This window comes from Podarcis muralis, chromosome 6, assembly GCF_964188315.1.
Source record: "Podarcis muralis chromosome 6, rPodMur119.hap1.1, whole genome shotgun sequence".
Lineage (NCBI taxonomy): Eukaryota > Metazoa > Chordata > Lepidosauria > Squamata > Lacertidae > Podarcis > Podarcis muralis.
In genome coordinates this window covers 17160598-17172789 of record NC_135660.1, presented here as the reverse complement: position 1 = coordinate 17172789, position 12192 = coordinate 17160598, and the positions used below count along the sequence as shown (strand labels likewise).

General features: G+C 42.6%; 1 protein-coding gene across 5 annotated transcripts in view; it reads right to left on the bottom strand.

Annotated features, from left to right (window-relative positions):
• Nucleotides 1-12192, bottom strand: part of ZBBX (zinc finger B-box domain containing) — a 47323-nt gene that overhangs the window by 10440 nt on the left and 24691 nt on the right. For all 5 annotated transcript variants that reach the window (XM_028731470.2, XM_077929796.1, XM_077929797.1 and 2 more), the window contains exons 9-15: nucleotides 11008-11188; nucleotides 10458-10578; nucleotides 9481-9629; nucleotides 7628-7731; nucleotides 6201-6277; nucleotides 3967-4115; nucleotides 3107-3357 (exon numbers count right to left, since the gene is read on the bottom strand). In XM_028731470.2, coding sequence (XP_028587303.2) covers nucleotides 3107-3357; nucleotides 3967-4115; nucleotides 6201-6277; nucleotides 7628-7731; nucleotides 9481-9629; nucleotides 10458-10578; nucleotides 11008-11188 — 1032 coding nt within the window. The remainder of the gene's footprint in view (nucleotides 1-3106; nucleotides 3358-3966; nucleotides 4116-6200; nucleotides 6278-7627; nucleotides 7732-9480; nucleotides 9630-10457; nucleotides 10579-11007; nucleotides 11189-12192) is intronic.

Here is a 12192-nt window from a genome sequence, read left to right as displayed (position 1 = left end):
GGAATGCAGGCTCAAAGTTTCCCAAATGTCTGCTTTAAGAATATTCTGAAATTCCTGCCAAGGCTAGAGTCCAGCAAGCTACTGATCTGTTTTCCTCCAATTCGAGTCCCTAATAGTATTCCTAGCCCCTCCAGAGCTAATGAATGAGAGCAAATTCCGAGCCACAGCTTCTTATTTCTCTTCACTTTTTGTATATTTTTTTAAAATAAAAATAAAAATTGTGGTTGTCAACATAACAGCAAAAATCAAGATCCAAATCAATAGTGCATACACAAAATGCAATTCCATAAAAAAACTATATGCCATATTTAGGGAAAGCAAACATCTTATCAAGTAAATAATTGCCCTTTAATCAATCTTCAATTTACAGTGGTGCCCCGCAAGACGAAATTAATTCGTTCCGCAATTTTTGTCGTCTAGCGAATTTTTCGTCTTGCGAAGCACGAAATCCCATAGGAATGCATTGAAAATCAATTAATGCGTTCCTATGGTCAAAAAAAGTCCAAACAAAGCCAAATTTGGTACAACAACAGTTTATTAACTGCTCTTTAAAGTCACACATACTGTAAAGAGCAGTTCAAAAATTGAAGGGAAAATAAATTAACTTTATAAACAAAACATGTCTTTGTTTTTAGACAAAGAAAACAAAGTCGCGAGACGTTTTCGTCTTGCGAAGCAAGCCCATAGGGGAAATTCGTCTTGCGAGGCAAATCGAAAACGGAAAAACCTTTCGTCTAGCGAGTTTTTTGTCTTGCGAGGCATTCGTCTTGCGAGGTACCACTGTATATAACCAAAAACACACTTTAACAACAAGAGAGAGAGAGAAAACCACCCCAAAAAAACCACAGCTCATCTTAGAAACATATCCTCTAAATCTACCTCACTGGAATATTTTTTCCCTCTAATTTTTAATGAACAAATCTAGTCCTTGCCCTTGCTTACTCTTTAAATAATAAGTGACAGTGACAGGCAGTGGAAAGTCTGACCTACTGATGCAGCTTCTGCTTTTTGCAGAAGGGGTGGTGGGCGGATATTTATAAACAACTTAGCCAATATTGTTCCTAGGTGCTGTTTGAAACCCCTCTAGGAAGGCATCAAAGTCTAAGAAAGCCAAATCAAACAAAAATAAAGGAAGGTAAAAGGTAAAGGTAAAGGACCCAACAGTTAAGTCCAGCCGCAGGCAACTCTGATGTTGCGGTGCTCATCTCGCTTTACAGGCTGAGAGAGCCGGTGTTTGTCCACAGACAATTTTTCCGGGTCATGTGGCCAGCATGACTAAGCCGCTTCTGGCACAATGGAACACCAAAACCAGAGCAGCACACAGAAAGTATGTTTACCTTCCCACCGGAGCGGTACCTATTTATCTACTTGCTCTTTTTTTTGGCGCACTTTCGAACTGCTAGGTTGGCAGGAGCTGGGACCGAGCAACGGGAGCTCACCCTGTCATGGGGATTCAAACTGCCGACCTTCTGATCTGCAAGCCCAAGAGGCTCAGTGGTTTTATACCACAGCACCACCCGCATCCCCAAAGGAAGGCAGTAGCATGTAATAAAGAACTATTCTATCATCCCCTCCTAGCATGATGACAATGAAACTTTCTCTGTGCTTTCTCTGCACTGTGGCCTGTTGAGTTGCTGACCATTGGCTTGTAACTCAGAATGGATTAAAGAAATAGTTTACACTTATATAACTTTTTAAAGATGACTCCTTTAGCAGAATCCTAATTTCTTGCTTGATTCTGTTCATAGAGTTTTGCCGGAAAGCAAAATATGCAGGCACAAAAAAATTACACAGGCAGCAACCGTTTTAGATGCATCCAACTGAAGGACGATTGTCGATGTGCAGGTCCCTTGGGACCCAGAAGAAAGCAGAATGGGGGCAAAACAGGAGCAGGGGGGGATGGAGCACACTGATACGTGCTCCATCGACATGCATGGGGGGGCAGTAACACAACCTCCGCAAGCAATGCTCTCTTGCTTGTGTATTCTTTAGTTCTACAGATTATGTACCAATTAATCACAATTGCTTCTAAACTAAAAAAGAAATCCTCCAATTTCAGGCACTCTCAAGACCCTTCCCCAAAGTCAATTGTGTGGATGTATGGGAGATTAAAATAATAAGGAAGAGGAGAAGGAGGAGAAAATCTTCTTCCCAATGTCCCACCAGGCAGGAGTTACGTGGGGCCTCCTCATTCCTAGAATGGGAGAAAAATGGGAGTGGGGGGCTCCCTTGAGATACTTTTGGAGGGTGGGTAGTATTTTCCTCCCCTCCCTCCCCCCCTTGCTGGGGATTTCCTCTTGGATTCTGTTCAGGGAGCCACCCATGGGGGAAAGTATGTGGATAATCCATTGAAATGAATCTTTTACATTTGTTGGATCCTTTCATTGAATTATTTTATGAATGGGAAATATTGCCACCAAAGAGTCCTAAATGAAACAGGGTGAGGGAGAGGAAATGCTAGCAGTCAACCAGGAGGTAGAGCCAACCTATGCTTTTACCTCCCTATTCTTGCTTGGGTAGAAGCTTGTTGTTTATTTGCTGCATTTATACCTCACCTTTTTTCTTCTTCAAGGAGCTCAAAGTGGCATACTTGGTTCTGCCTCTTCTTATTTAATCCCCACAACAACCCTATGAGGTAGGCTAGTCTGAGAGGAGGATCTAGTCCAGGGTCACCCAAAGAGCTTCATGGTTTATACTGAGACCGGCAGAAACCATTCAGGATTTCTCTCCCAGCCCTACCCAGAGATACCAGGGATTGGACCCAGAACCTTCTGCATGCAAAGCAGATGCTCTCTCACTGAGCCAGAGCCCTTCCTTCTGTAGAGACTTAGGAATAAGAAACCTTCTTTCCTTCTGCATCCTCTACTGTCCCCTTTCCCCACACCTGCTCTTCTCATCCCTCCGGACAGATGAAACAATGCAGTGGTTCAACTGGCCCAAAAATGGCCCCATTCACAAGATGAAATGAAAAAAAAGTGCATTGCGCCATACAAGACAGAAATTTATTCCCACTGTTATTCTACAAATAACGAGGAAATGGCACCCGCCCCCTCTCCCCAAAAAACAAAAGTGGAGTTTAATTCCTTTTATTTATTTATTTTTTTACCACTGAAGACTTGGCAGTGAGTAGCGACGCTTCGTGTGACTCTGCGGACATCGCTGCGCAAGGTTCCCTCGGAGCCGATTTGGGCGGTCTAGAAGCCTGCTCCGATTTCTTGTGAGTGCTAATTTTCCTTGTCTTCGAATGTTTCTCTTTTGCTGCAGCTCCTTTAAAAGGGGTGCTAGGAACCGTTTCCTCTGCGCCGGAACAGCCCCAAGCGCCATCTGCTCTTCCTGACTCTGCAAAAGGTGCTCTTGCTAAAGAATTGAAGCAAGAGAGAGAGAGAGAGAGAGAGAGAGAAACCATGTCAGTTCAAATCCCTGCATGTAGTTTCTCAAATGACTGCCTTAAAATAGGCCATTAACACACGTTACATCAACTCGCATGTAAAACCAGGGACCTGCACTCAGGGGCTGCACATCCAGACAGAAGCTAGGAACAAAGTAGGTTCAGTCCACAAAAGAACCGCCTATGTAAGTTTGAAAGCAGGCAGATAGCTATCTTTTATTATTTCCTCCTCCACATTTCACCTTAAGCTGTTTCCCTTAAACAAATCTTTACTCGGTGGTACATACTCCAGGAATCATGCTTAAGGGTCAAAGGTTCATCCAGCATTTCTGAATGCTGGGAGATTCAGGCCTCCTGCCTGACTGCATAGTCAACAGAAACAGCTAGTTATGTATAGAGGTTAAAAGGTACCCACTATTGGTTTTTAGGAAGGTGTGCGCCCTTGGGAATAAGCACAGAAGTTGTCACTTATCCACGGGTTAAGACATCTGTGCAAACACAAACCACCTACTCTGGGGGAGAAAACTATGTCAACACAAATCCTCGTTTACTAGTAGAAATGACTACCATAAGCTCACCTCGAGGTGTTTCTTTCTGTTTATTATGAAGCATATTTACACACTGTTCTTTCTGAGCTGCAGGTGAAAGCGATGACCTGGTGGTAATATTGCCAGCTTGCGCCAGAAAAACGTCAGGTTCAGTTTTCTGATTTTCCGACATGGGACCACTTAAGGTACAAGAAAAAAATTGGAACAGAAAATGACCAGAAATGACATTAAAGAAACTTCCTACAGGTCTATGGGAGATAAACATATATAAATACATATATGTGTGTGTGTGTGTGTGTGTGTGAGAGAGAGAGAGAGAGAGAGAGAGAGAGAGAGAGAGAGAGAAAATGACTTCTTTTTAAAGAAAGGCTTTAAAAACACATTATTATTATTATTATTATTATTATTATTATTATTATTATTCCCCGTCCATCTGACTAGGTTTTTCCAGCCATATGAAACTTGTAAAACATCAGACATAAAAAATTTACCGATACAGATGCCTTCAGATGTCTTCTAAATGTCTGATAGTTGTTTATTTCCTTGACCTCTGATGGGAGGGCATTCCACAGGGCAGGCACCACTACTGAGAAGGCCCTCTGCCTGTTTCCCTGTAATCTCACTTCTCGCAGTGAGGGAACCGCCAGAAGGCCTCCAGAGCTGGACCTCAGAGTCCGGGCTGAACGGGTGGAGACACTCCTTCAGGTATACTGGGCCGTGGCTGTTTAGGGCTTTAAAGGTCAGCACCAACACTTTGAATTGTGCTCAGAAACATACTGGGAGCCAGTGTAGATCTTTCAGGGCTGAAGTTATACGGTCTCGGCAACCACTCCCAGTCACCAGCCCAGCTGCTGCATTCAGACCATGTGATAATTTTACACTGAAGCCATTTGATACTGATTTGGTGTGGTGATTATGATTTTTATCTGGGATAATTACTTTTGCATTTACATTCCACACAGAAAATTTCATTAATTGCACTCCTTTTTTTTCTTTAAAGCTGTAATTTAAATACAAAAATATGTGCTACATGTTTCAGGAAACAAAGGGAAAAAATGAGGCCAAGTTAAAGATTCTAAAATATGATTTTCAGGAGACTGAGCAGCAGATGAGATCCTTCAGTTGAAGCGGACTCTGAAGAGATGAAATAGCAGAAGTCTCTGCACACATTGCTCACAAGAAGGGGATGAGGCAATGGGTCTTTTACAACTTAAAATCAGAAGCCAGATAGCTCCACTGTTGAAGGCAGTATGCTTCCATGCACCAGCTAATGGAAATCACAAGTGAGAAGAGGGCTGTCATGTGCATGTTCTCCCTTTGGGGTTCCACAGGGATCTGGCTGGCCACTTTGAGAAATATATGCTGGACCTTGAGCCTCATCCCGCATGGCTCTTCTTATGCTTGTAATAGGTCTATGTTGGGAAGATCCTTCATGCATTATTAGGGTAAGGGGGCATCTATACACTGAAAAGGCAACAGCACTGCACTCCTGGCCCTGCCTCCGGTGTAATGTGGCTTCCCTTTCCACACCTCTGACATCTGCAAAATGCATAGGTAAAGATAAAGGTACCCCTGACCATTAGGTCCAGTCATGGACGACTCTGGGGTTGCGGTGCTCATCTCGCTCTATAGGCCGAGGGAGCCGGCGTTTGTCCACAGAAAGCTTCCAGGTCATGTGGCCAGCATGACTAAGCCACTTCTGGTGAACCAGAGCAGTGCACGGAAACGCTGTTTACCTTCCCGCCAGAGCGGTACCTATTTATCTACTTGCACTTGACGTGCTTTCGAACTGCTAGGTTGGCAGGAGCTGGGACAGAGCAACGGGAGCTCATCCCGTCATGGGGATTCGAACCGCTGACCTTCTGATCAGCCAGCCCTACACTCTATGGATAGGCATCTGCAAAATGGAAGTCTGCATGCCTAGCCTTATACGCCAACAGATTTTCAATGGATCCAGAAGTTTACACCTACAGGCTTCTGTTTTGCGGGTGTTTACACTCAATGTGTGGACATCAGGGGTGGTGTTTGGGGAATCAGGTGACCTGGAATCAGGGCCACCAGTGCAATGCTGCTACCCCTTTTCAGTGCTTGGAGCCCCCTTGCCTTGGAATATGGCATGAAATGGGCTACTTTCTTCTCTAATATATGCCTGTTCAGGTTCTGGTTTGAATAAAAAAGTCCCAGGGAAAACTGCAGGATGCAAATCAAAATGTGTCAGCACAAATGTGTGTAACCATGTTCCATAATTAGGCTGTAATCATTACCTGTAATCAATCAAATCATCAGATCCAGCTTCTGACACCACAAAATTGGCAGGTTCTTCTGGCTCCTCTTTGCAAGCCTTATCAGAAAGAAAACTCATTCATTCATTCATTCATTCATTCAAAAGAGAATCTCAGTCCACTCCATCCTAAGCCCAGTCATGTTCGCAATACTGTAACCTAAAATCTAAACAATTACATGGTACCGTAGACACAACAAACCCTTGGTTGTCTGAGGATTGGGCCTGTTTTCAACAGATAATTTTAATATTTTATATTTTTGTAGACCACTTAAAACAGTTTTTCTTACCACCAAGCAGCATATAAAATTTGTTAAACCAACAAACAAGGCTTCCTGTTGCACCAGACAAGTTTCATTCCCATCCCACTTTGCCTCCCAATACGGATAGATAACAAAAAGGAGAGAAGCCACTGTTTGGGAGCTAATGACTCTCAACAATTGCTCTAAATAATAAGCCTGTGTAGAAAATAGTTTTAATACAGTGCATTCATTTTACGCTTGTTGACTGGGCAAATCCATTTCATCGAAGCAGAAGCCACAAGAATTGTTATAAAAATCAATGACCTGTTTGGTCCAGCATAGTCAGCTGTGCCTTCACAGCATAAGTAGGTAGGGTATAAATAGAGCTCATTCTGCACTTTCCTTCTAATATGACAGAGGCTATAATTCAGGGGGTCCCCTGGACCTGTTACCCATCCTCTTCATCCCAGCCACAAGGGCTGAGTTTGCTTTTTTGCTGACATAACCAAGGCACTCTCTGTAACTTAAAAAGAGCACACTCTTGGTGCACATTATTTAGCATATTCCAGGGTACCAAAAATAAGTGCAAGGTAAGCCCTGACTCAAAATGTAGCAGAAAATATTGGCTAAATTTATGCCATCAGATGATGCCAGGGAATCCATGAAAATGTTCCGCTGCCTTGGCTGCATTCATTAAAAGAATGGATACGTAAAGTTAACACATAAACAACGCAGAAACATTGGGGCTTGTAATGCAATCCAGCTCTAACTGCCCTGAATATTTGTTAGAAAGATGGGCCATTAATGCTGTATATTATGCATTTTGCAACCACTTCTCAAACTCATGTCCATATTTCTTCCTCCTGACAAGCCTGTAATGCAACGGATCCCATATTTATTTTCTGCTTTATCTGCTGTTAATGTTACCAGTGTTCAGCTCTGCTTAGATTATTTGTGTTCTTCTCACCTCACTTCGTGCTACTGCGGTCAACCGTGGGTTTGTTAAAACAAGCCTGTCAAGTTAACTGTCACAGGAATGCAGACAAAGGAAATTGTATGTGGTGGGCGATCCCATTTGTACACATTTATGCTACTGTATATTTTGTGAAGTCTACTAAGTGCAACAAATGAAACTGAACTTGCACTAGCCAGGCAATAAAACACTTACGTCTTCAAGGACCCTGATTTCCAGAGAGGGCTCAACGTTTGCAAGAAGTGCCTCGGGCTCTTCTCCTTTGGAAACATCTGCCCAGTACTTTTTCATTTCTTTAGCTGGAATTAAAAATTAAAACTCTGCCAGTGTTTGTATTTTAGATTTGTACTAAATAATTGTTCTTACGCAGCTGCGAAATTGCAGTGCCAGCCATTCCAGTCTGTTGAGGAAGCGCTAATGGCAAGGTATTCTCTTGCCTCTTGTTCTAGGTGTGAATAATTGAAAGCATTAGGGTAGTACGCTTTGTGCTAAGCAGGAACATCCCTATCTGTAGTAACAATGTGTGATAACAGCTCAGTGAATGGGGGGGAAATGCTGAAAACATGGAGAATCAAAAGGATAGGATGATGGCTCAACAGCAGTATAATTTCACAAGAAAAGTAAGTGCGGTGAGCAGAGCGATGGATGGAGCCAGAGACAAAAAAAAACCCCAAACCCCATTATGGATTAACTAATCTGGATAAGGTTGGTAACAAGGGATTGTCTGGAGAAAGGAAAAATTTTAAGGACTCGCCTGGACAATGTATTTCCAGTTTCATTTCTGATATTACAGTGTAATATGTAACCATTGACACATGATGTTTTTGAGGGAAAAGTCAAGAGTCTTTCTCAAGAACAATCACCTAAGCACCCCTAAATTCACTGGTTCTAAGGACACCCATATTCACTTGTCTCCTACCAGATTTTATCAGCCGTGTGGAGTTGGCAAACAAAAAAAAAGGAAGCATTAAAGCACCCTGTATCTACAAACTTTGCAGACTGGAAGCACTGAAAGGGTATTAAGATCTCACAAATTGAAAAAAAAAATACATTTGCAATAGCTGACTTTTATCTAGCATCATGCTTCCTTGTACTCAGAATGTTTCCTGGCCTATTTAAAATAAAACCATCTTATCTACAATTATTGATTGAATGTAGATTTTTTTAAAAAAGGTGGGGAATGCCAGCACAAATCTCCCATCCTGTAAATCTGCATTCCGACTGAATGAGAGTTACAGCTCATGCCTGTGTGCCCTTCAAGCTGTCTAGCAAGTGAGGGCAGGAAGACAAGGCAGTGCCTTCTTTCACTCGCAGGAACTTTGCAAAAAAACCAGCAAGTTTTTATCCTGGGTTTTTTCCCCCTTATGCAACAAGTCTCCAAAAAGAAGAAGAAGCAAGGCAAGGCTCTACCTTTCCCTTTCTCCTTGCTAGGAACTGGGTAAAAGGAGAGGCTGGGCTTGTAAACCAAGCTAATATTTGTCAAGCCCGACCTTCTCGATTCCTGCATCGCTCAAGACTGGGTGACACAACCATTTTCACATGGAGAGAGTGGGTTAATGTACTTCAAATATTATCCTCTCTGGGCAAGGAATGAAATGGCTGTGCAATTGCTTCACCTCACACTCCCAAATTTCCATACCACCATTTGAGTGTTGGTGCAACTGCATCTTAATTTAACTTTGTAAATTGTCAAATCGCTTTTGGGGAATTCAGTATGTCCCAATTGCAATTATTCCATAAACCTGTTACAGATAGGTAGCCGTGTTGGTCTGCCATAGTCAAAAAATTCCTTCCAGTAGCACCTTAAAGACCAACTAAGTTAGTTCTTGGTATGAGCTTTCGTGTGCATGCACACTTCTTCAGATACATGTGTATCTGAAGAAGTGTGCATGCACACGAAAGCTCATACCAAGAACTAACTTAGTTGGTCTTTAAGGTGCTACTGGAAGGAATTTTTTGTCCATAAACCTGATTAGCCATTCAGATTCTTGATGTAGCTTGCCACTGGGAGCATAAAGGTATATAATGGATTGAGAAGCCCAGCAAACCTTCAAAACGAGCAAATGCTATATCATCATCGTCTTCATCCTCCTCCTCCTCTCCTCCAACCCAAGTGTCATCAGGTTCATTAATCTGTGGCTTTTCAAGTTTCAGTTCATCTGTTATAATACTATCTGGCAACTTATCAACTGGAGTTCTAAAAAAACAAAGAGGGGGGAAATGCTTTAAAACTGCAAGCCTATTATCACACTGTTACTCTTTTTAGTATGCAGAGAGAATGTGAGAAAACTGATCCTGACTACCCACAATGGTTATCTACTTCCAGACTGGGTCTTTTGCTGAGTCTCAGTCACAACACAAAGGCATAGTGCCATGGTGCAGCACAAACATGCAGGATCCCAGAGAGACCAAAGCTGCTTAGCTCTTTCTCTGGACCTGCTACTGTGAGTTAAACAATGGTTTGGTTCTTAGCGTGTCATCAGAACCCAGGCTTTATGGTTTAACTCCTTTGGACAAATCACAAGATGAAACCCAAGAACAAACCTTGGTTTCGGCTCCTGATTCGTCTGGTGTGTGACAAATAACATGCCCGGGTTTCGATGACATGCTAAGCCAAACCACGGTTTAGCCCTGGTAGTGCAGCAGCAGCAGCAGCAGCAGGATCAGAGGAGGTGCAAAGGGGATGTGATTTCTTCTCAAGGGAACCACACACTTCTGCTTGTAGAAAGCCATGGTTTTGGCTTAGCGCTATGTGCAAATCTACTGAGATACTCAAGTTCAATTTATAAAATTGCAACCCTTCACAGCACTTTCACTTTCAACACTTTCAGAATTATTGGTAACATTGTACCCTAAGTTACCTTGACATCCATAAAGTCATTCCCAATAACCATTCTAAATCAGCAACTCCTTTCCCTATGAAGGAGTATTTTCCAATATTACTGCCTGAATACTTTGATTAGACTATTTTAGAATAAGCAATTAGATTAAAGTCCCTTGTGTATTGCAGCAATCCAGCGAATACCTTCTATGCTTCTTAATCAATAATCTTTCCATATACTTCAAGCCATCTTCCTTGAAATCAATTTCAATAGCTTTCTTCGCAACTGGAGGGCTTGTCTGCACCTGACAGGAACCAGTATTTTCTATAACAATATAGAGAAAACTATCAGCTACCATTCAAACATATTAGGACATCCCTCACATTAATTTGCCAACAGTAGCTCTACAGCTCTGGTAGAACCAATGGGATTAACAATACTAAGAAAACAATTCAGAATTGATAATATTTAATAGCATAAAATGCAACACGCATTAGTGCATCCCTTGCACAATGCACAAAAATTGCAAGCCAAATGTGTAGGCTAAGCCCCACAAGTAATCAGGGCAGTGAGGTGTCCCTTAAATGAGTTCATGCCCAGGAATTTATTTAAATATTTCCCCACTTTTTGGACAATCACTGTCATCATTCACAAGTCAAATACTGACCTATCCTTGTGTCATGTGGAATACTTAGAATGTAAGCTAGATCAGCTTTCTTTTCCAAATATTATGTAGCAATTATTAATCCTTACCTGGTCCAACCTGACAGGAACGTTCCTCCTTAGATTTCGGAGAGTTATTTCTACTTCTCCACTGATTCAGAGCTTCCTGAAAAGACTTTGCAGATTCTTCTTCGTCAAACACACCATGCAGTAAAGACCCACCACTCTGGCTCTCGGGCCTATCCTCCACAAAAGGTTCTGTAGATGCTTCCTGAATTGATTTTGAGAATTAATCTGGGTTAACCAAAATTCACCCATTTCCAATACATCCCAGTATGCCAGTCAGTCACAAACCTGTTTTATACCAAACACTTGGAATATATAAAGCTTCCTGAATCTAAGGAAATCAGGTATTTAGAATAGAGTAACGTGGAGGAAGGGACACGGGTGGGTTTAACCACAGAGACTAGGACTTGCCGATCAGAAGGTCGGCAGTTTGAATCCCTGCGATGGGGTGAGCTCCCGTTGCTCGGTCCCAGCTTCTGCCAACCTAGCACTTCGAAAGCACGTCAAAGTGCAAGTAGATAAATAGGTACCGCTCCGGTGGGAAGGTAAACGGCGTTTCCGTGCGCTGCTCTGGTTCGCCAGCAGTGGCTTAGTCATGCTGGCCACATGACCCGGAAGCTGTACGCCGGCTCCCTCGGCCAATAAAGCGAGATGAGCGCCGCAACCCCAGGGTCGGCCACAACAGGACCTAATGGTCAGAGGCCCCTTTACCTTTACCATGGAGTAAGCCTGATATGTAAGCTTCAAAACGGACCAAGTTATCACTAATGCAATTCAAGACCGCATTAGGAAATCTCTATATGACCACAATGGCCCTAATCCAGTACAGATATGCATACTCAAATCCAGTGAAATACTTGGAAACAGAAGGGAAATGGATTTTTCTTTCTGGGTTAACTTCTGTTGCTTCTGGATGGCGCTGTGTAATATTGGGAATGGTGCCTCCTGGAGTCACTAGATTTTTTTTCTGGTGCAAGAGCTGCCCCCTGCCATCCAGACCGACTGGCAGCTACGGAATATTCCCACCCATCCACCCCCTTAATTTTAAGGAAAACTATGGAAAGAATTAGCAGCCAAAAAAACACAGAACACTACCCCAGGTGTGACGTGCAATATAAGGCAAAGAATCAACCAAAAGTGTTTGGGGGTTCCTTTGACTTGTAACAAAATCTCAGTCCCCGCATCTAGTTAAAACGGACAGGACTGAGC